Source organism: Eschrichtius robustus, chromosome 7, assembly GCF_028021215.1.
Source record: "Eschrichtius robustus isolate mEscRob2 chromosome 7, mEscRob2.pri, whole genome shotgun sequence".
Taxonomy (NCBI): Eukaryota; Metazoa; Chordata; class Mammalia; order Artiodactyla; family Eschrichtiidae; genus Eschrichtius; species Eschrichtius robustus.
In genome coordinates, this window is record NC_090830.1 from 74,485,180 (window position 1) to 74,509,993 (window position 24,814).

The window sequence follows — 24,814 nt, forward strand, 5'->3', positions numbered from 1 at the left end:
AGATCCAAACTATGGGAGGAGGGGGGTCCTTCCCCTCCCCTATCTCCAGTCCAAGACTAAAACACTCAAGTTCCCAAACTTTTTTTAAAATAAATTTATTTATTTTATTACTTTGTTTTATTTATTTATTGTTTCTGGCTGCGTTGGGTCTTCGTTGCTGCGCGCGGGCTTTTCTCTAGTTGCGGTGAGCGGGGGCTACTCTTCGTTGCGGGGCGCGGGCTTCTCACTGCGGTGGCTTCTCTTGTGGAGCACGGGCTCTAGGCGCGCGGGCTTCAGTAGTTGTGGCACGTGGGCTTTAGAGCGCAGGCTCAATAGTTGTGGCGCACGGGCTTAGTTGCTCTGCAGCATGCGGGATCTTCCCGGACCAGGGATCAAACCCGGGTCCCCTGCATTGGCAGGCGATTCTCAACCACTGTGCCACCAGGCAAGCCCCAAGTTCCCAACCATTTATGTACTTGGCAACACCTGGGGCAGCTTCTGGAGTAGGACTGTGGAAACCTTCAACAAGGGGCACCTGCTCCTGGGAAACTGGATATGTGGCTACAGTGATGAGAAGGGTGGATCAAGGAAAAGAGCTGCTGGGGATGCCTGTGAGCCTGTGCCCTCTCCCAGGGCACTCATCCTGTGGGTACCCATCCACTGATACTTGGTGAGAGGTCTAAGAACACAGTGGTAGCTGCTCGCATTGTACCAGAAGCATCAAGATACTTTTATGTCTTAGATACTGTCTTCCCATGCACTAAAGGGAGGGGGTTAGGAATGAGAGTAGAACCGAAAGAATGGGAAACCCAAAGGATGACTGAGATCCAAGAATAAAGAAGTGGTTTTTTAAAGAAAAGAATTTTTTTTTTTCCTGCAAAGTCCTCTTTTAAGTCAGGAGATGTTTTCTTATTTATATGGACTCCAAATAAGATAAAGATACCTTTTTAAAAGGTTGATTTTTTAAAAGTGTCTTATTATGGAAATTCCAAAAAATATATTAAGGTAGGGAGACTAGTATAATAAGCCCCCAATTTTCCCATTGTTCAGCTTCAGCAATCAGCAGCCCACGGCTATACCCCTCTCATTGCCCCTCCTCAAACTGCATTATTCTGAAGCAAATTCCAGTCATTTTATCATTCTAAACAGGAATATTTCAGTACATACCTCTAGAGACCAAAAAGACTAAAAGGAAGACTGCTGATGATTACAAATCTTCATCTTGTTTCTTCCTCATTCTTCCTCTGTCACTGGACTTTGAACTAGGAAACCTGATTTCTAGACCTGGTTTTGCCACTCACCAGCTGTGTGACCAGCTGCAAGTCCTGTAACCTTTCTGGTCTTGTTCTTTTCCCACCTGAGTGGGTGAGGTAGATGATTTCTAAGGTCTCTTCCAGTTCTAGAAATAAAAAATTATTGGAAAATTCATTCTTTTAGCCTCCAGAGACATAATATAGATTTGGTACAGGATCTATTTCCTGTTTGTTTGGGGTTTTTTGTGCAGTGCCCAGTTCAGAGTTAAGACCTTCTCAGTGAGGAACCAAGAAAGCCCCAGAGGCTGCTGAGTGGCAGAATCTTTAACTTGGAGCTTTAAAAAAGAACTGAGCCTTGGAGCCATCCCTTGGAGTAGTTTTGTGCTGCCCTCAGTATCTCCTCTGACAACCTCAATTTGTCTTAAGAACTGTTCTGCTGACACGTGATTCTGGGGAGGTTCAAGTGCTCCAAACAGATCCCCCTTTTCCAAAGGCCACCCTGATACCAATAGCTGGTGAAAGGCAATGTTTACATTGCTTTGGGGCAGGGGGGTAGTTACACTTTTAGACAACAAGGAACTGATTTCTGTCCTGTTCCAGGATGACTGTTAAGGCTTAAGGATACCCATTTTACAGGCAAATCAACTGAGTGTGAAGTAAAGTAGGTGCATTTATGGTTGCCTGGTGAATGAAGGAGTAAGTCTAGAATGGAATTTGTCTTTTAAAAATACGGAAAACTTATTGTAGAGGTTGAGGTTTAGGGATACGTCCTGCTCCTCCACAGTTTGAAGAGGACTAGGGAAATGAAGCTGGAGGAAGACCATTTGGAAAAAGAAACTTGGTTGTCAGTGTAGCGGAAGCAGAGTAAACGCTTATGAATGCTGCAAATGTTTTTAAAAAAATCACCACGGGGCTTCCCTGGTGGCGCAGTGGTTGAGAATCCGCCTGCCAATGCAGGAGACACGGGTTCGAGCCCTGGTCTGGGAAGATCCCACATGCCGCGGAGCAACTAAGCCCGTGAGCCACAACTACTGAGCCTGCGCGTCTGGAGCCTGTGCTCCGCAACAAGAGAGGCCGCGATAGTGAGAGGCCCGCGCACCGTGATGAAGAGTGGTCCCCGCTTGCCGCAACTAGAGAAAGCCCTTGCACAGAAACGAAGACCCAACACAGCCAAAAAAAAAAAAAAAAAAAAAAAAAAAAAATCACCACGACCCAGAGAATTAAAAAAATAAAGTACTCAAATGGGAAGAGCCTCCAAAATTACCATTTTAAAGCACAAGCTCTAATCAGATCTGAGGCGTTGCAGCAGCCTTGTTGAAGCTATTGACAGGGATTATTGTTTTGGTGCCAGGGTTTTAAATTGGGGGATAGGATTAAAAGGGACCAAAGGTGAGGGTTGTTATTTCAAGCTGAAACCAATATTCCATGGTAGGGAACTCACTGGGTTTGTGAGTTTGGGAGTTGGTTACTGCACTCGGAGGAGTTCCGGTACACACGTCCAGCTGGTTCTGAGGAGGGTCAGAATGTGCATTCTTTGTAGCCTTTGTGGACTTGCACCACAGCTACTCAGCGATTAGATCCTGAGGCCCATCCTTAGCAGGAAATGGTAAAGGAATCAGCAGGAAGGCGAGAACAAGGGAAGGGAAACTCCTCCCTCCTGTCAAAGGACAGGCCAGAGTGAGGATGAAAATGGAAAGTGGGCACTGTAGGGTTAGACGTGTTGAAATGGAGAGAGGTTGAATCTTGACTGGAAGTAAGGGGAAAGTACATGCCCCAAGGACAAGGGCGTGTGATAAACTGTTGTGTTTATTATGTGACTTTAATAAGGAGCCTCTACCTCGTGTTCTTCAGGCCTCAGTCAGCACACAATCCCCAGGACATGGGGAAAATGCTGTTCCTTTACTTTGTTTTTTTGTATTTTCTGAGGTCCAGCAGCCCACTGACAGGACAACCTCCCCTTGTTTTTGATTTCCGGCTTACTCAAGGCCAGAGGACCAAAAGTCAAGTTGAAAAGTTTTACCAGGAGAAAAAAATGAAAGTATTTCTTATGAAATCATAAGAAATACTCGGTGTGAAGGAGCAGAGGACTGCAAAATCATTTTTCTGTTTTACCCAGTTCTTTGTAACCGAAAATCCTCACTAGATTCTTGAGGCAGAGGGAAAGCTGGTGAGCCAGCGGGAGAAACTGAGTCCAATAAGAAGAAACCGCTCATCTGAAATCTGACAACACTTTCTTGTAGATTAAAACTCAGCTTTGAAGTTTCACTTCTTGAGCTTGGCTCAGTGAGTTATGCTACTCCTGATGAAAAAGAAAATTAAGAATATTTTATGTTGAAGGGCATCAGTGATGAAAAGGCAGCATGGCAGCATCTAGCTCCCTTATCTCATCAACTGTGCAGTGGGCTCTTAATGTTAGCAATCTCGTGTTTAGATTGTTACCTGAAGAAAGAAAAAACAAAGTGTCTGTTACCAAAGAAAGAAAAAACAATCAGTAGAATGCTGATTCTACTCAGCAAGTGGCAAACAACAAAACTTTTGAAAAAGCAGACCTGGGGAGAGTCCACTGCAGTTTCATAATGGGTATGAATAGTTATTTTTCTGCCTTTTTTTTTTTTTCTAAATCTTTCTGGGGTTTGATGTGGATTTCTTTCTATTTGTTCAGGAAACTGTGACGTGTGTTCTGGGCAGGGTTTGAGGTTTTGGAACCTTTTCTAAAAGGGACAGAGAGCACCCTGCTACACTTCCCTGTCGTGAGGTTGGCGTGCAGACGGTGGAGCTGAAGCAAGGTGGTCACCATGCAGGTGCTCCTCCAGTACAGTAGGCTTGTCCTGGCTCTTGCCTTCATCCTGATTTTGGGTTCTTCAGTTCAAGGTAAGACCCAGGAATCTTGTCCCCCTATAATCTTCCTTGTAAGTCCTGGGGTCCACACAAATGCTTATATTCACTTTAAGATACGGAATGTATTATACTGTGGGAAAGGAGGCCAAAAAAAGAAAAAAAAAAAAAAAAGGATTTGGGGTAGCTGAACTCCTTAGTGTGAGATTGGTTAAGTTTGGTACCAAAAAAAGTTAAACTCTGAGGCAGGTGTGGCCTTATAAGTTCTTAAAATGATTGAAATGCAAACTATTTTATTGTCAGATGAAAATGGTTTATAAATTTTTAAACGCTTAAGAAAGGAATATAGAAAATGACCTACCCCCTAAGTGTCTACGTCAATCCCAAGTTTTAACATAATATGGTAGTGTCATAATTATTGTGACACTGGGAAATACTATTTTTAAAATCAGAGTAAATTTGCGTGTATTTTTTCTCCTTTTTTAAACTTGGTTCTTAGTGAAAATTCAATTATATTTAGACATAGTTAATGAAAACCATCTCAGATTTTAAAGAGAGGCCAAAGAATTGTAGTAATTGTGTTGTTGCTCAGAGAAACATCACATTTGGAAATTTCTTATTAGGTCTATCATTTAGGGTTGTTTAGTCAGAATGAAACAACTTAAAACCTTTAATGACTAAGAAAATGAAAACGATCAGTTTGTAGGAAAAATACAATTTCTTCTCCTTTGGTAAATAAGCGATCATGTCTGAATAAGGCAGAAAGTCATGGCCTGATAAGTAGATGGGAGAATTTATAGTAGAAAAACACTAAGTTCCTCCAGATCGTATAGGAAATACTGAGTCATGGTGATTGCACATATCCTGGATTTGTTTCTTCGAAGTTACTTCTAGTTGTCTTGTTTTTACTTCTGGTGGAAATGAAATTGTACACATGATCTCAGATACATTCATTATGTATTGGAAATTTATAAAATCACTTTCTTCTTGTTATGCAATTATTGAAGAAAAAACCAGTAAATAATATTGCTGAAACTTTTCCATTAGTCTATTTATTTTTTAAGGTATAAAACATTGTTGAATGTAAGGAACAGGCTTTACTTGGATCTTTTAGGGAAAACCTTCAGAAAACCTTCATTGTTTCAGATGAAATAATTCCCTCATGTGTTCTGACAAGATCCAGGCAGTCAGGTCCATGTTTGTAGCACAGACTTGAGTGACCTGTTGGTGCTGGGTCTACCCTGACCAGAGCTCTGTGAGTCTTTACATCTTCAAAATTTCCCAGAAATGTCACATTCCCCACTAAGATTCAATAGGGAAAACTAAAATGAAAACAAAAGCATTCTTTATGTAATAGGTATTCTTCAGAATGTAGTGAAGAAACTATTATAAAATTTTATAAAGTACTAGTATTTATGTCATCACCAGGTAGGTTTAGCTCTTTGTTGGGAAAGGAACCAAAAAAGAGAGAATGAATGGACTGAAAAACTAGGGAGTTTCCAAAGGAGAAGTGCAGTTGGTATTGGAATCAAGGGTTAGTGTTCACATCTGAATAAGAAGGGAAATAGATGTCCACCCACAGCTGCGTGTGTGAGTGACATCAGCTCAAGGCTGCAAAGAGGTCACTATTTCATCATACTTCTATGTGATGCCAGATATAATTCTGTAGCATTCTTTCCCCACTTAAAAACTTTTCTTAACCCATTGATTTGACTGAACTGATCAAATGCACTAGGCTTTTGGCTTGTTTTTACTGAAACAAAACATCTTAGGTTATTGTATTAGTTTGCTAGGGCTGCCATAACAAAGTACCACAGACTGGGTGGCTTAAACAACAGGAATTTATTTCCTCACAGTTCTGGAGGCTAGAAGTCCAAGATCAAGGTGTCAGCAGGGTTAGTTTCATTCTGAAGCTTCTCTCCTCAGCTTGTAGATGGCTGTCTTGTCTCTGTCTTTACATGGTTCTTTGCGTGTGTCTATGTCCCAATCTCCTCTTCTTATAAGGAAACCAGCCATACTGGATTAGGGCTAATCCGTATGACCTCACTATGTCTTAATTATCTCTTTCAAGGCCCTATCTCCAAATACAGTCCCATTCTGAGGTACTGGGGGTTAGAACTTCAACACATTGAATTGGAGGGACACAATTCAGCCCATATCAGTGACTATAAGCGAAGCTGAAGTAAAGACATGCTGTAAAAGTATGTCTACCAAGTGCAAAGAGATGGAAGTTTGGCAACGTGTGGGAGACCCTGGAGAGGACAGATGGCTAATCAATTTAATGTAGAGCTCCAGGGGATTATTGATGAGGCCTGTGACTCCTACTCTTATTGCCTCTCTTTTTAAAAGATGCCCATAAAGAGGGAAAATGGAAAATCCATGAGCAGGTGTGGCCAAGGGGGTCATTGCCAGACTATGTTTCCACTCTACACTGCCTCTGAGATCACGATAATGATATTGATTCCACCTATGTGCACTGCTGTTTGATTGTAAAGTGATTCACATCCATTCTCGGGTAAACGATCATCACATTCCCTGGGAGGAGGAATTAACACCAATTTATAGAGGGGAAAATTGGATCTTACATTCATCATCTCATTTGCTCTTTACACCAACCTCTTGCAAAAAATTTATGAGACTTGCCCAAGGCCCATTACAACTAATTAATGGCAGAGCTGGTCATCTGATTTCAAGTTCAGAGTTAACTTTCTACTGCAATTTAGCTGTATTCTAGGTGGATTAGAGATTTTCTTTATTTAAAACAACCTTGTTTTGACTCTAGCCCTTGCTACAAAAACCACTGTGTTGAGGGACAGAGAGGGAGAAATTGAAAGTAAACTTGGAACTTTTTATAGCTTGTCAAACCATGCGAGGGTGGGGGAAATTTATTCATCTTGTGGAATTGATTGGCCAGTAGGAAGCAGCTCCAGCTTAGATGGTGATGTCTGTTTGAATGCAACCAAACAATGAATGAAATGGTCTCCCTCCCCGGCTCCCCACAACATGGCAGTTTCTGCTTAAATTTTTCTAGCACACTTGCAGCAAGTCTCCATTAAGAATAGGAAATTAGTAAATTGAGATGATGTTGGGGAAAAATTGATATTACAATACGATATTACTGGGGTAAGTTATTTGCTCTGGTAATGTTTACTTATAGAAAGTATTTTGCTAAAGCAGGACTAGTGACTGTGTGTATGTGTGAAAGAAATAGGGGCAAAGACAGAGACAGAGAGAGACAGAGACAGACAGAGAAAGGGCGGGGGTGGGCAGTGAGGGAAGTGATTGTAAATAAAAAACATTCTTCTCCCTTGAATCCATCACAAAATTAACCAGGAGATCTGTAAGTGGGGCCTCTTAGGAAGATAATTTTTCTGTCCATGAGCATACTCCCTTTTATTTTTTAAATTACGGTAATCTTAAGATTTCTCTCAAGCAAGATAGAATCAAGATACTCCCACACATCGGGGGCTGGAACTGTTGAATTTTCACATTCTGCCAACACCCTTGAATAAATATGTCAGGAACTTGGTATCTGTAACCATGTTCTTTATTTTAAAGCAGATTTAAAATCCCCAGTCTGTGTTGATCATTTTATAATGTATAGCAATACAGGACCATTACGTTATGCACCTGAAACTAACATAGTATATTAGGTCAATTATACTTAAAAAAAACAAAACCTCCACCTCTGGACTTCCCTGGTGGTCCAGTGGTTAAGAGTCTGTCTTCCAATGCAGGGGAGGTGGGTTCAAACTCTGGTCGGGGAACTAAGATCCCACATGCCGTCGAGCAACTAAGCCCACACGCTCTGGAGCCAGCCCACCACAACTAGAGAGAAGCCCCTGCACCGCAACGAAAGATCCTGCGTGCCGCAGCTAAGTCCCAACGCAGCCAAAAATAAAAATAAATAAATTAATATTAAGAAAACACCTAATATGATTTTATTTATATGAAATGTCCAACTTGCTTAAAAATATAGAGATAAAAAGTAGATTGATTAGTGGTTACTTAGGGATGAGAAGCATGAGATACAGGAGCTGGCTAGCTAAAGGATAGGGGATTTCTCTGTGATGATAAAATTGTTCTAAATTTGTGGTGATAGTTGCACATACCTATGAATATGCTAAAAACCACTGAATTTTACATTTTAGAAGAGTGATTGTGTGCTATGTTACATACATACCAATAAAACTTTTTTTTTTTAAATGATTGCATTTTTTTTTTTTCCAATGAATTTATTTATTTATGGCTGTGTTGGGTCCTCGTTTCTGTGCGAGGGCTTTCTCTAGTTGTGGCAAGCGGGGCCCACTCTTCATCGCGGTGCGCGGGCCTCTCATTATGGAGGCCTCTCCTGTTGCGGAGCACAGGCTCCAGACGCGCAGGCTCAGTAATTGTGGCACACGGGCCCAGTTGCTCCGCGGCATGTGGGATCCTCCCAGACCAGGGATAGAACCCGTGTCTCCTGCACTGGCAGGCAGATTCCCAACCACTGCGCCACCAGGGAAGCCCCCCCAATAAAACTTTTTTAAATTAAAAAAATAAAATCACCAGTCCCAAACAGGATAAACATTTCTGTGGGGGAGGTGGACTTCTATCTTTGATTTCTTTATAAATTTTGGAACAGCTTTATTGAGATAGATTTCATATACCATACAATTCACCCATTTAAAGTGTACATCGATGGTTTTTTAGTATATTCACAGATATGTGCAACCATCACCATAGTCTATTTTAGAACATTTTCGTCACCCAAAAAAAGAAACCCCTCTTTATAAATTTTAAAAGCTGAGATTCTAAACTCTAGAGGGAATTTGTATTTTAGAAGTTTTCTAATTTACCAGAGTTGTGTTTCTTACACCAGTGAAAAGATGCGATCTTTCACTTAGATGCTTCCTCATTAAACTATTAGGTTTTACTTTTCTGTTTAACTTCTTATCTATGCAAGCACTCACTTGTTTGATATTCAGCCATCCGGGACAGTAGAGAAGAATGTCTAGACCTGCTCTGTCTGAAATGGTAGCCACGGGCTTCTTGTGGCTACTAAGCACTTGAAATGTGTGAAATGCGGCGAGTCCAAAATGAGGTATGGTGTAAGTGCAAAATACACAACAGATTTGAAATCTTAGGATGAAAAAAAAGTGTAAAATATCCATCAATAACTTATATTGATTATGTTAAGTGACAATATTTGAATATATTTGTTTAAGTAAAATATTTTCAAATTAATGTCACCTGTTTTTTACTTTTTAAAATATGGCTGTTGTAACATTGAAAATTCCATACGTGTACGGATGGTTCCTCTTGTTTCTATTGGACCGCACTGGTCTAGACGGCATGGGGTGTGAAGACATCGCCCTCTGCTGGAGCAGATGTTGAATTTTTACCTGACTCACAATGATGACGCTTCTAAGTAATAATTCATTAGATGCCAAGCTTAAGCTTCTTCAAGAAAGAATCAGAGGAGAAAGAGCTAAAATGTATTAAATACCTACCATGTGCAAAAGCTTGTGCTAGATGTTTCAGATACTTTTATCTTGTTTAAACAGGAACTCTTTGGGATACTATTATGGGATACTGTGGTGGAACAGGAATTTAAATTTGGTCTCTCTGCAAGCTGTTCACTATCAGAGATAGGTCGATAGGTCATTGTCATCCTCCTCCTCATCAGAGATACTAGCATTTAAAGAGCTCTGACAGGACTTCCCTGGTGGTCCAGTGGTTAAGACTCCGTGCTCCCAATGCAGGGGGCCCGGGTTCGATCCCTGGTCGGGGAACTAGATCTCCCATGCCTGCCTCAACTAAGAGTTCACATGCCGCAACTAAGAAGTCCGCATGCTGCAACAAAGATCCCGCATGCCACAACGAAGATCCTGTGTGCCGCAACCAAGACCCAGTGCAGCCAAAATAAATAAACAAATAAATGTTAAAAAAAAAAAAGAAAAGGGAAAGATTAATTTAAATAAATAAAGAGCTCTGACCATGGTGCTAGGTACTATTCTACGAGCCTAATATTTATATCTCATTATTAGAGCTACTACTGTCCCCATTTTATGGATGAGGAAATTGAGGTACAGGGAGGTTAAGGTTACCCAGCTAGTAAGGGGGAGACATTGTGATGTTAACTTGACATCACAAGTTGATGTCAAGCCTTACCTCCTGCCTCCAAGCAGTGACAGAGTTAACCCATTCTGGATGACTAGCGTCCCAGACCAGAAATTGTAAGCTATATTCAGGAACTATGGGGAAGATTGTGATAGAATAGTAGTTCTAAAAGAAAGAATGAATGAAAGTAAGACAGACAGAAAGAAAGAAGGAAAACAATGGGAGAATATTTACTTTCTACATTAGAGTCTTTGTTTTGTTTATATTTTTAAAAGAATATTGTTTATTACAGCAATTTAGAAAACAAAGTGAGAAAAAAAATCACCAGAGTCTACCACTATAGTTATTTCTGTGTATTTCCTCCCATTCCTCACCCCGCCCCGATATTTATTTATGTAGTTGCATTAACAACTATTATGCATAGAGTGGTATTCTGCTTTTTAAAAAATATTTATTTATTTATTTTTGGCTGTATCAGGTTTTAGTTGCAGCACACAGGATCTTTTGTGTGGCACACGGACTCCTCTCTAGTGGTGGCGCAAGGCTCCAGCACGCGCGGGCTCAGTAGTTGTGGCGCAAGGGCTCTCTAGTTATGGCTTGTGGGCTCATAGTTGCGGCACGCAGGCTTAGTTGCCCCGCGGCATGTGGGATCTTAGTTCCCTGACCAGGAATCGAACCCAAGTCCCCTGCATTGGAAGGTGGATTCTTAACCACTGGACCACCAGGGAAGTCCCCTCTGCTTTTTTTATTTATTTATTTATTTTATTTTATTTATTTATTTATTTATTTTTTAAAAGATTTATTTATTTAATTGATTGATTGGTTGCTATGTTGGGTCTTCGTTTCTGTGCTAGGGCTTTCTCTAGTTGCGGCAAGCGGGGGCTACTCTTCATCGTGGTGCGCGGGCCTCTCAGTATCGCGGCCTCTCTTGTTGCGGAGCACAGGCTCCAGACGCGCAGGCTCAGTAGTTGTGGCTCACGGGCCCAGTCGCTCCGCGGCATGTGGGATCTTCCCAGACCAGGGCTCGAACCCGTGTCCCCTGCATTCGCAGGCAGATTCTCAACCACTGCGCCACCAGGGAAGCCCCCTCTGCTTTTTTTAAACTCATTTTTGAACATAGATTTTCCTATGATGCTACATAGTCTTTTCCATAACTACTGCTTTTTTCCCATTTGTTTAATATTCTCTCATATGAATGCCTCATAATTAATCTGAGTATTTTCTCTTGTTTTGATTATTTAGTTATTTCCTGTTTCCCTATTTTAAATAATACTAAGGTGAACAGCATCATGAATTCTTTATATATTTTCCCTCTCTCTCTCTCTCTCCATATATATGTATATAATGTATATCTTAATGATGTAATAACTTAGCAATGCTGTATTTATAAAATTAATCCGAAATATTAGCTAGGACAAAGTTGAGTGTAAACAGACATGATAGAGATTCATGAGGAAAGAGGACATTTTGCAAAAGTTCTGTGGTTCTGCAATCTTTTAAGAACAAAGTCCTTGGCCATCCCATTAAGATGTAAAGTGAATTTGACCTCAGTAGAGGCTTCACTTTTCAACCTCTGATAGTTGAGAACAGGACACAACTTGTGCATACTCTCCTAGAAATACAGATACCCAGAGGGAAAAAAAGCAAAACTCCAGAACTTAGGGTCTTTGGGAGGGCTGGGTAATGAGATTAGGAGTAACTTTTTTTGTTTGTTTGCTACATTTTTCAAAATTTTCTATAATGAACGCACATTCCTTTTCTAAGATAAATATTATTAAAAATTGCAACAAAAGCAGTCTAGATGTAAGGAATATCTAAATAAACTCTCCATTTCTAGGAGAGAGTACTGTAAAAGGTAGAGAGCCCTCTGGACCCTGAGTTAAAGTCAGGAAACCATTGACAAGTTGCTGTATGTATCCATTTACATAAAATTCTAGAAAATGCAAACTAATTTATAATGACAGTAAGTAGATTGATGGTTGAGGGGGGCTGGGGAGAGTCAGGAGGAGGGAGGGAGAAGGGCAGGATCACAAAGGGGCACAAGGAAACTCTGGGGGATGTTGAATATGTTCATACCCTTGATTGTGGTGATGGTTCCACGGTGTATCCATTTGTTGAAACAAATTGTGCACTTTAAATATGCACAGCTTATTGAATGTCAAGTCCACCTTAAGAAAGCTGTCAAAAAATAAAAATAATTTTGAATAGATAATACATACATATGGCTCAAAAATCTAAAGGTTCAAAAGGATATGCAGTGAAAAGTCAATGCTCTTCCTTCCACTGTCTTCCAGCCACCAATTCCCTCCACAAAGATGATCAGTTTGCTGTGTATCTTTTCAGAGGTGTTCTGTGCATGTAAGCATATATGTAAATATAGTGTGAAAAAACACAAACACACACAAATGGTAACAAACAATTCATAGTGTTCTTTACTTTTTTTAACTTAATAATATACCTTGGTGGGAATTCTCTCGCGGTCCAGTAGTTAGGACTCCAGGCTTTCACTGCTGAGGGAGCATTCAAATCCCTGGTCGGGGAACTAAGTTCTTGCAAGCCACATAGCGTGGCCAAAAAAAAAAAAAAACCACACACACACCCCTTGGAAATTATTCTATATCAGTGCCCAGAGAACTGAACTGCCTCATTCTTTTAATAGCTGTATAGTACTGTAGGCTGTGCCTTAATTCATTAACATTTAATTTTCCAGTCTTTGCTATCGCAAAAAATATTGCAGTGATTATCCACAACACTGTTTTTCATTTTATTTTATTTTGTTTTCTTAAATAGTTGTCATCATGTGCATCTCAATCTGTACAGAACAATAACGTGCTGGGCTTTAAAACTGTTGCAGGAAGGGGGACCCCTTCCAGGGCCCGAGAATGGGCTCTTGTCTAACACTTAGAAATGAATTGTCCAAGGAGACACATGTGCTGACAAAGCAAGAGACTTTATTGGGAAGGGGCACCCAGGCAGAGAGCAGCAGGGTAAGGGGACCCAGGAGAACTGCTCTGCCATGTGGCTCGCAGTCTCAGGTTTTATGTTAATGAGGTTAGTTTCCAGGTTGTCTCTGGCCAATCATTCTGACTCAGGGTCCTTCCTGGTGGCAAGGGCATCTCTCAGCCAAGATGGATTCCAGCGAGAAGGATTCTGGGAGGTTGGTAAGACATATGGACTGGTGTCTCTTCTCTCCTTTTGACCTTTCCTGAATTCTTCCCATTGGTGGTAGCTTGTCAGTTCTATGTTCCTTACCAGGACCTCCTGTTGTAAGACAACTCATGCAAGTGGTTACTCTCATGCCTGGCCAGGGCAGGTGGTTTCGGTCAGTGATTCCCTTAACAAAACTACCTTTCCTGCTTTTCAAGAATTTTAGATGTGTCCCTTCAGGTTAGGTTATTATTAGTTGCACTTGTGTGAATCAAGTTTGTACTTGAGGTGGGGAGATGAACCTTTGGAAGGGTGGTGAAGTATTTCTCACCACCAGGCCTCCATCCTTGCTGGACTGAGGAATGAAGAATTTATTTCATGAATTAATAAGGGATCTCCTATATAACCTCTTAACACAAGATATGGAGCCTTTTGCATAGACATTAAAAGAGACTGTGACAGACCAGCTTTTGTGAATAGAGGAGCCTTGATTTTTGAAATCTCTGACTAGATGTGAGGGCAAAGAAAGAGGCCAAGTTTTTAACCTACTTTTCATTCCCAAGAATACCCAAGAATTTCTTTTCAATACCCAAGAATGGCCCTAAAGAACTAGGGCTCTGTAGTATCTCGGGTACTAATTGGTACATTCCTTAAACTTTCTGAGCATGATTCGACTCATCTCTACCGGAACAGTCAGGATTCGGGGTCAGATACAGGTTTGAATCCTGGGTCCTCTACTTAGTACCTGTGCAGCCTCAGTTTTCCTTTGTATAAAATGGAAATAATAGTACAAAGATAATGATAGTTAATATTATCAAGTGTTTACTGTGTACCTGGCACTATGTTAAGATCTTTACATGCATTTTCTCATTTAATTTTTGTGACCAGCTTACGAAAAAGAGACACTCTTAGTACCTCAGTTTTCTGGTGGGGGCTTGGGGAAGTTAAGGTTTCACAGCTCACCAGTAGCAGAGCTGGGACTTCACTCCAGGCAGCTAATTGCCAAAGCCTGTTCTAACCTAAAACTCTAGGCTACTTTAGAGGGGTGTTGTGAGAAGGACAAATGGTGTGTATAAAGGGCTAGCAAATAGTGGGTGCTCCTGTGATATTAATGATCATAAAACCTGTCCACACCTTACCTACCAAATTTAGAATCTATTTAATTAAAAATTTCTTAGGGACAGAGTGATTAGAAGCTGTGTAAGAGACATTTATTGACCACGTGGGTTCCTTGTTTGGGCAGGTTCTCCTGTGCGGAGAGCCAGATACCAGTGGGTACGCTGCAATCCTGACAGCAATTCTGCAAACTGCATTGATGAAAAGGGACCAGAGTTCGATCTACTTCCAGGTGAATCCAACAGAATCCTATCTCCAAGGACTGACCCTTTTTCGTAAGTGGACTTTCTTGATTTTACTTTCACCATCCACTGCTGAGATCTTGGCATGGAGGTGGGAGGGTTGCCAAGAGTGTTTTTCTTCAGGCTCTTGCTTCCATGGTTAGGTTTTCACTGCACAGTACAGGGTAAAACTGTACTGTATTTACTGGTATATGAGATGCACAAGAATACATGATTCACCTACCTTTTTAAGAATTTTATTTATTTTTTAGAATTTATTTATTTTTGGCTGCGTTGGGTCTTTGCTGCTGCACGCGGGCTTTCTCTAGTTGCTGAGAGCGGGGGTTACTCTTCGTTGCGGTGCGCAGGCTTCTCACTGTGGTGGTTTCTTTTGTCGCAGAGCATGGGCTCTAGGCATGCGGGCTGAGTAGTTGCGGAGCGCGGGCTTAGTTGCTCTGCGGCATGTGGGATCTTCCCAGACCAGGGATAGAACCCGTGTCTCCTGCACCGGCAGGCAGATTCTTAACCACTGCGCCACCAGGGAAGTCCCTATTCACCTATACTTTTGCAAGGTCTTTTTCTTGTGGCAGAAACAAAAATTGAATACTTTTCACCAATAGGTATTGAAAATGATTGAACATTATTTTATTAATGTTAATAGAGCACATTGTATATTTATATTAAAATCCAATAGGAGTCTATCACCTGAATGGATAAACAAAATGTGGTACATCCCTTAAGTGGAATATTATTTGGCCATAAGAAAGAAGGAGGTACTGATAAATGCTACAACATGGATGAATCCTGAAAACATTATGCAAAGTGAAGGAAACCAGACACAAAAAGCCACATATTATATGATTCCATTTATGTGAAATGTCCAGAATAGGCAAATCCATAGAGACAGAAATAGAGTAGTGGTTGCCAGGGGCCGTGAGGGAGGGAGGAATAAAGAGTGACTGCTATTAGATACAACATTTTTGAGGGGTGATAAAAATGTTCGTTTAGATAGTAGTGATAAAAAAAAAGAAATTAGGGAAAGGAAGAATAAGTGGCCATGACTCATAAAAAAGAAAGTCAAAACTCTTCTTTTATTTAAATTAAATTAAATTATTTTTTATACAGCAGGTTCTTATTATCTATTTTATACACATTAGTGTATAAATGTCAACCGCAATCTCCCACTTCATCCCCCCCCATTTTCCCCCTTGGTGTCCATAAGTCCAAAATTCTTCCTGATCAAATAAAACCTGCCTTATACTTGCAAAAAAGATCCAATAGGAATTCATAAGTAACAAAAATTGAATTGTATTAAAACCCATTATTTCAATGAATATCAAAATTATATGTAGCAAAGATACATTATGAAAAGAATTATCATAAAAGTTTTAATCTTCAGGCTTAAATAGAAAAATCACTCCCCTGAAAGCCACATAAATCATCATGCCCAAACCAGGTAAGCCTATCATCACTTTGGGGATCCTGGTAACCCCCTTCATCACTGAAATTATGTCATCACCATCCTCAAAATGCAACTCTGCAACCCTGTGCTTTTAGGTCCACGGCATAAAGCTTGAACGTGATAGTACAGCATCCTCCATTATTTTAAGTCACGGATTTCAACAGTAATTCATTTAAATCTAAGATATTAGAGGAACAACGCAAGTCCTCCAAAACAAATATTTTACACTATTTCTTCCCTCCTCAAATCTGTATGATCTTCCACACTCTTTGACATAAATTGTAGCAATATTTTTTTGGATCCGTGTCCTAAGGCAAAGGAAACAAAAGCAAAAATAAACAAATGGGACCTAATTAAACTTAAAAGCTTTTGCACAGCAAGGGAAACCATCGACAAACAAAAGGACAACCTACTGAATGGGAGAAAATATTTGCAAGTGATATGACTAATAAGGGGTTAATATCTAAAGTATATAAACAGCTCATACAACTCAACATCAACAAAACAAACATCCCGATTAAAAACTGGGTAGAAGATCTGAATAGACATTTTTCCAAAGAAGACATCCAGTTAGACAACAGGCACGTGAAAAGATGCTCAACATCGCTAATCACCAGAGAAATGCAAATTAAAACCACAATGAATATCACCTCCCACCTGTCAGAATGGCTGTCATCAAAAAGATCACAAATAACAAATTGCTGGCGAGGATGTAGAGAAAAGGGGACCCTTGTACATTGTTAATGGGAATGTAAATTGGTGCAACCACTGTACAAAACAGTGTGGAGGTTCCTCAGAAAACTAAAAATAGAGTTACCATATGATCCTGCAATTGTACTCCTGGGTATATATCCAAAGAAAATGAAAACACTAATTTGAAAAGATATATGTACCCCAATGTTCATAGCAGCATTATTTATAATAGCCAAGATATGGAAGCAATCTAAGTGTCCATCAGTAGATGAATGGATAAAGAAGATGTGATACACACACACACACACACACACACACACACACATTGGAATACTACTCAGCCATAAAAAAAGAACGGAATTTTGCCAATTGCAGCAACATGGATGGACTTGGAGGGTATTATGCTTAGTGAAATAAGTCAGAGAAGACAAATACTGTATGATATCACTTATATGTGGAATCTAAAAAATAAAACAAACTTGTGAATATAACAAAAAAGAAACAGACACACAGATATAGAGAACAAACCAGTGGTTACCAGTGGGGAGAAGGAAGGGGGAGGGGCAAGCTAGGGGCAGGGGATTAAGAGGTATAAACTACTGTGAATAAAATAAATAATCAGGGGCTTCCCTGGTGGTGCAGTGGTTGAGAATCTGCCTGCCGAATGCAGGGGACACGGGTTCAAGCCCTGGTCTGGGAAGATCCCACATGCCGCGGAGCAACTGGGCCCGTGAGCTACAATTACTGAGCCTGCGCGTCTGGAGCCTGTACCCCGCAACAAGAGAGGCCGCAATAGTGAGAGGCCCGCGCACCGCGATGAAGAGTGGCCCCCGCTTGCCACAACTAGAGAAAGCCCTCGCACAGAAACGAAGACCCAACACAGCCATAAATAAATTTTAAAATAAATAAATAAATAAATAATCAGGCTTTCCTGGTGGTGCAGTGGTTAAGAATCCGCCTGCCAATGCAGGGGACGCAGGTTCGAGCCCTGGTCCGGGAAGATCCCACATGCCGCAGAGCAACTAAGCCCGTGTGCCACAACTACTGAGCCTGTGAGCCTAGAGCCCGTGCTCTGCAACAAGAGAAGCCCCCGCAATGAGAAGCCCGCGCACCGCAATGAAGAGTAGCCCCGGCTCGCGCCAACTGTAGAAAGTCCGCTCACAGCAAGGAAGACCCATCGCAGCCAAAAATAAATAAATAAAAATAAATAAATAATCTACAAGGATGTATTGTACAACACAGGGAATATAGCCAATATTTTATAACTATAAATGGAATATAACCTTTAAAATTGTGAATCACTATGTTGTACACCTGAAGTGTATATAATATTGTAAATCAACTCTACCTCAACTAAAAAAAAAAACTAAAAAAAAAATCTCTAGGATCTTCCCTTTCCTCAGCCAGCAACTTTCCTTCTTGCTCTGACACTCCTGTTAATATGCATGCACAGCCCCTGCTTCTGTGACAGTCTTGGACACTTTTGCTCTCAGATCCATTTCTTCTCCTTCCATCTCCCTGCTCTGTACTGGGTGGGGTGGTGAGGGCTGATCCCTATGGTCTGCATTTCTCAGGTTCCCAGATCTGTGGCTGAGTTTGGCCAGTGGGATGCCTGGAAGGGAGACTGGTCAGCGTGGGCGGCAGGGAGAGACAAGGATGTTTCTTCTCATTCCTGCCTTGGGTGGCGCCTCTGGCAGGGCTGTGTCTCATCCATGGCTTCAGCTTCCACCAGATGCTCTTGGTCCCTGGGCTCAGGTAGTACCACCTCCTCCACTGTCTCTCTAGCCCAGGGAGGGAAATATTTTCTTGCTGTTCCTCATCTCTGGGTTTCCTTATTATTCCCTATTTGGCTTTGCTTCTCTTCCATCTCATGTGTAAGCAATTCCCTGTCTTAAATATTTAGGTAAGTTTCTTGACTGTACTCTGACTGTGGCAGCTTCTAAGGCCACCCCTCCTTGTGCTGGGCATCCTATCCCCATGCACCTTCTCCAGGACTTTAATTCTGCAGTTAACCCTCTGAACCCAGCATCTTCTTCTCATCAGTATGCAGACATTCTCTAGTATCTCCTACATTTAGGTAAAATCCCCTCTTTGACTCTGCATCCTTCCCAGCTGTTGCCCCATTCTCTGCTCCTCTTCACAGTAACACTTCCTGATAGGGTTGCCGATGCTTACTATCTCCCCTCTCCTCTCCTCAACCCCTTCTGGGTCTACCTTCACCCAGAGTGCTTGGTAGAAGCACTTACTTTTTTTTAAAATTTAAGTTTTTTTTTTTTTTTTTAATTGAACCTGGGCCCTCAGCAGTGAAAGCATGGAGTCCTAACCACTGGACTGCCAGGGAATTCCCAATTTAAGTTCTTTTTTATTTTCCTCCACATTGGCAAAAGTTCCAAGGGAGCTTAAAGTTTTTTAAACATTTTAACGATCCCTCTTTCCCACCCCCCACTTCTGATTCACAAAGCAAAGGAGAGCAGGAGTCCCAATTTTTAATGGTTCCCCATCTCCTCATGTTATTTGATCCAAAAACTATATTCAAGTTTGTAGCAGTCATAGTTATTGTACATGTTTAGGAGGGAGGGAGGCAAGAAGGGATAGGGAGAATGGTGATCCAAAAGAATAAAAACAGAAACCAAATAGGTCACAATTACTTCCTGTTGACACATCTGCTGGTTACTTCTCTATGTTTAGCTTACTTGACTTCTCTCTCTCTCTCTTTTATTTATTTTTTTGCTGCGCCACATGGCTTGTGGGATCTTAGTTTCTCGGCTAGGGATTGAGCCTGCGCCCTTGGCACTGAAGTGCAGAGTCCTAACCACTGAACCGCCAGGGAATTCCCACTTGACTTCTCAGTTGCCTTCAAAAACAGTTGACCACCCTTCCTCTGAAATACTTTTTTCTCTGGGCTTCCATGGTCCCACCTTGTCTTGGGTTTCCTTCTACTTCCCTGGCTGTTCTTTCTCCTGTGATTAATATTTAATATGTTGGGGTGGCCCTAGCTCTGTCGTGGGCTGCTTTTGTATCTGCATGCTTTTTTTGGGTGACTTCATCCTGTTCCATGGCTTTAAATACTATATGTGTGTGTGTGTGTGTGAGAGACAGAGAGAGGGAGAGAGAGAAAGAGAGAGAGAAAGAGAAACTACCAAATCTGTGTTTCCAGCTCTGATTCCTTTTCCCTGACCCCGCAGCCTAAACTATCCAGCAGGTCACCCTCTATTACATTATTCCACTTTGTTTCTCTGCATAACATTTAGCCCCACCTAATATTTTCCTGATTTACTTATTCACTTTTTATTGTCTGTCTCCCCGCCAAAGTTATAAACCTCTGAGCAGGGACCTCATCCATCAGTCCCCATTCTATCCCAGGCACTCAGAACAGGGATAAGATATTCGATAAATATTTATCAAATGCAGGCATGAAGGAAACTCTAATCTGTTGTATGGCCTGTGGTTTATTATTTTCATGCAGAAAATGACCCATAGGCTGTGAAACTCAACTTCTGTCTCTGATGCTTTGTTGCCTTATTCTGCCACTGATTGGTGGCATCATTGCTCTGGTCCTTTGGTGCTGAGTGGACTTCAAACTACCCCACTGAACCCAGTTGAATGAATGCACTTATTTGCTGGGAGGAGATTGAATGTTAACATGCTGGCAAATATAATGCTTGACTTGTTACAAAGAATTTCTTAAGCGTGAGCTTTGTTGAAGCCCTGTGAAGTTATTAGAGATTTTGCAGAATTTTTAAAATAGGAAAAATATATATCTAGGCTAACTTACTTGTGTGTCCTTTCTTTAGTGGGAGAAAGTGTAAAAATGGGATCTTTTCTGTAAAAAATAAATGACCCCTTAAGTAAATTCCAAATATAGGATTGCTATCTTAGTGATAAGAAAATTACCATTTTTATATGCATCTGCAATGAGTAGATGTGGAACTGATAAAGGCAACAAATTAGATACAGTAAATATTGTAAATATGTGGAAAGTTCTGACTTATTTTTTGTTTTAAAACATTAAATAACTGGGAAACTTTTAACTTAAAATTTGAGCAACTGAGTGGCTACATTTACTTTCGTATCTTAAAAAATTTATTATGATTATCTTTTCATGTCTCAAACTTTAATGTTTTTTTTTGCATTTTTCCGTCATGCTTCAGAATGATGAAATCCAGGAACCTGAATGATGTCTTCCCTCTTTCTGAGGACTTTTCAGGATCAGGCTCTGGAAGTGGCTCTGGAAATGGCTTCCTACGCGAAATTGAACAGGAATACCAACCAGTAGAAGAAAACGATGCTTTTTATTACAACTTTAGGCCTCTGGAGAGAAATTTGCCCTCAGACAACCAGGACTTGGGTCAGGATGGACCAGAAGAGGATTTTACTATATAAAAGAGAGGGTTTCCCACCTTGATGCCAGGCAATGTATTTGTGTACCATGGTTAAATGATTAATTTGAGGACAAAAAGCTTTATAGAAAATTTAAAACATCTGAAAAGGAAGTTTAGTTTTATTATCTTTTTTTTCTCATGAATTCTTAAAGCCTCCTTTATCTATCCTAATGTCCTGGAAAATACCTGCATTTCTTTTGTATTGTATTCAACAACATCACTATGAAGTTAACTAGACTCCCCATATGTATAAAATTGTTTTAAAGAATAAATTATACTGTTCTTAAAATATTTAGTTTGAGAAACAAATTGACAGGCACTGTTTCATATCTAAATCTTCAGGAAGCTGACTCTGATTATGAAATCTAGATATGCCTCTTTTTTTGTGAAAAAATACAGATGAAACATACAGTGAATGTACAGAGTGGGTATTTGACATGTTTTACAGTGTGAAGTTAACTGCTCTAATAGTACCCCTGGAGGTGTTTGCAGAGCTAGTGGACAGCGTTTGCTTAGAAGTGTGATTGCTGTCACAATTAGAAACTTAACACCCAGATTAAAGCACAATTGTGCTCTCAATACCTCATACTGCTTTACTTTTTTTCCTGGATATCTATGCATTTTCAAACATTACTCTATTAAAGCAGAAGTATAATCAAAGGGTCAAGCTGTCTGGGCTCTCTTGTTCATGAAGTAATTATTTGTTCAAATGTTTCTAGATTCCCATCAACAAAATATCTGTAAAGTTATTTTACAGTGAGACCAAATTTTGTAACTGGAATCAAATCCTGTTAACTAGCAGATGAAGAAAACAATCATGCTACAGAAAGAGGGTTACTCTTGTCCAAACACTTCCTCTTTTTGAAGGCTATACTATACTCATCTCTGTTCCCCTTAATTCTGAAAAGCCTGTCAGCATCATTGTCATGGATCCTGTTCTGTACCATCTAGATCCCCTCTTCAGAACTGAGGACTTATTCAAATTAACCTCTGTGGAAGAGAGACACCTTGTCCAAGCCCACACCTCTTCCCACGGCAGCCTGCACCCAATGTCTGGTTGATGTGGGCATATGAGTGCCAGACCCCTTCCCTGAACTTGGAACAATTCAGCAGGGCAATCACAGATTCAGACCTCCCTGAGGAGCCATCTGAGGCTTTGTTGGGACTGTTTTGCAGCTCAGTTTCTTCCTTTACTTAGTCTTGCTTCCTTCCATTCCCCACTGAGAGAGCTCCCTTAGGAACTTTCTGCACACTAGTTTTCATTTCAGAGTTTGCTCTATGGAGAATCCAACCTGTGAAAGTTGGTGCCAGGATGGGTAGAAAGCAGATGCTAAAATGGGATTTTGGAGCTGGATCACCTACTGTCTGGCTGGCAATGAGGACCCTATCACTGGCTGTAGATGCAGAACAAGCACAAGGGAGCATTGCAATTGTTCAAACTTTCACTGATGATGAACTGGGATGGTGTACCAGTGGAAGGAAGTGCACCAGGGTGTGGTATATGAGGTATCTGAGAAATATGGGGAAGTAGTAATTATAGAGACAATGACATTGGATGGCTCTTGCTGGAGGCAATTAATGAAAGACCAAGGATGATTAATTAAAGACTAAATGTGAAAACTATTGGACCTCCTCAGCAGCATATTAAGAAACTCTCTTCTGCAGTGGAAGGGCAGGAAAAGCTGAGGCCCAGGACCAGGATATAATCAGAAGAATAGCAGAGTTCAAGAATGTTAAGTTGCCAAGCTAGCCAAGTCTGTTATGCAACATCAGGGCCCTGACTGGGAAAATACTGGACCCTCAGAAATGAAGACCTCTGGGTAGAAATGTATCTGGGTTGATACATTCATAATTCGAATCCCCAGACTTCCTCAAACGCTCTGAATCTATAGAAGAGTCCTGGGCTTCCCTGGTGGCGCAGTGGTTAAGAATCCGCCTGCCAATGCAGGGGACATGGGTTCGAGCCCTGGTCTGGGAAGATCCCACATGCCGCGGAGCAACTAAGCCCGTGAGCCACAACTACTGAGCCTGCGTGTCTGGAGCCCGTGCTCCGCAACGGGAGAGGCCACGACAGTGAGAGGCCCGCGCACCGCGATGAAGAGTGGCCCCCGCTCTCCGCAACTGGAGAAAGCCCTCGCACAGAAACGAAGACCCAACACAGCCAAAAATAAATGTAAAATAAATAAATTAATTAATTAAAAGAAACGTTTAAAAAAAAAAAAAAAAAAGAAGAGGCCCACTCCTTAAGAATTAATGCTTTCCTCTGGCTTGAAGATGATTAAGAAGCTTCTGCCCTTTAAAACCACATGCACACTCCCTCAAGGTCTGCCCTGCCACCCTACCTAGCCACCAGATCCATAACTAAAGTTACAATATAAACCAACAGGAAAGTGTTGGGGCTGCTAAGGAGGAAAGGTGAAGGTTTCTGCAGAGCTTAGCTGTCATGCACCTCAGAAGCCAAGAGAGTGTCTATGTGCCTTAACTCTAAGAGTGCTAGATCAAGGGATGGAGGAAAAACATAAAGTTGGATAAGGAAGTGTTTATCAATATGGAAGTGTTTATCAATATGGAAGTGTTAGGGGAACCAGTGATCAAAACCACCTGCCCTGGCCAGGCATGAGAGTAAACACTTGCATGAGTTATCTTACAACAGGAGGTCCTGGTAAGGAAGGACCTTACCACTGACAAGCTACCACTGACTGGAAGAATTCGGGAAAGACCAAAGGAGAGAGGAGATGCCAGTCCATATGTCCCAGTATCCTTCTTGCTGGAACCCATCTTGGCTGAGCAATGTGCGCACCACCATGAAGGACCCTGAGTCAGAATGATTGGCCAGAGACAACCTGGAAACTAACCCCAGTACCCCTGAGACTATGGGCCATGTGGCAGAGCCGTTCTCCTGGGTTCCCTTACCCTGCTGCTCTCTGCCTGGGTGCCCCTTCCCAATAAAGTCTCTTGCTTTGTCAGCACGTGTATCTCCTCAGACAATTCACTTCTTAGTGTTAGACAAGAGCTCACTCTCGGGCCCTGGAAGGGGTCCCCATTCCTGCAACAGAATTACTCTTCTGGGATAAAGGTTTTATCACCCTGGCAAGAACTCCGGGAGAAGGTGTTGACATGCTTCTAGAATGGCTCTTAGCAGCTTGGAAAAAGTGACAGCTCCTCTTAAGTAGAAATGCTAGAACTACTATGGCAGGCAGTGGAAAAGGGGTCAAAAAGTTTAAGGAAGTTAGCATGCTAGAATGGACAGTTTGTGTAAGCCCTAAAAACCTACCAAATGACTTTGTTCCGAAGGAAGGCCAAAGCAATGAAGAATATGCCGTAAGAGGGACAGCATCTCTGAGCTATCAGTGGTAGCTCTCCTCTAAAGGGCAGAGGTGATGGTAGAATGTTGTTACAGAATTGGGTTCACAAATAGCAATGGGAATGATGTGGGGGGGGGGGGTGGTCCCAAAATAATAGAGGACAGGTGGAGGTGTTCAGCCATCAGAAGCCAGGTGGTACAATTATCATAATGAGGAAGGTCAGAATGGAATGCAGGGCAAAGTTGTAGAGTGGCATCTTCAGAGGTAAGATAGTTGGCAACAGTTCTGCACCCAATTCCATTGTGTGTTGGAGGGGGTG

General features: G+C 41.3%; 1 protein-coding gene across 1 annotated transcript; it reads left to right on the top strand.

Moving 5' to 3' along the window:
* The first annotated feature begins 3,947 nt into the window (after positions 1-3,947).
* On the top strand, positions 3,948-21,857 carry SRGN (serglycin). Its single transcript, XM_068547713.1, has 3 exons — positions 3,948-4,103; positions 14,560-14,707; positions 20,960-21,857. The coding sequence occupies exons 1-3, from the start codon at positions 4,028-4,030 to the stop codon at positions 21,189-21,191; spliced, it is 456 nt and encodes a 151-aa protein (XP_068403814.1). The 5' UTR covers positions 3,948-4,027; the 3' UTR covers positions 21,192-21,857.
* The last annotated feature ends 2,957 nt before the right edge of the window (positions 21,858-24,814 follow it).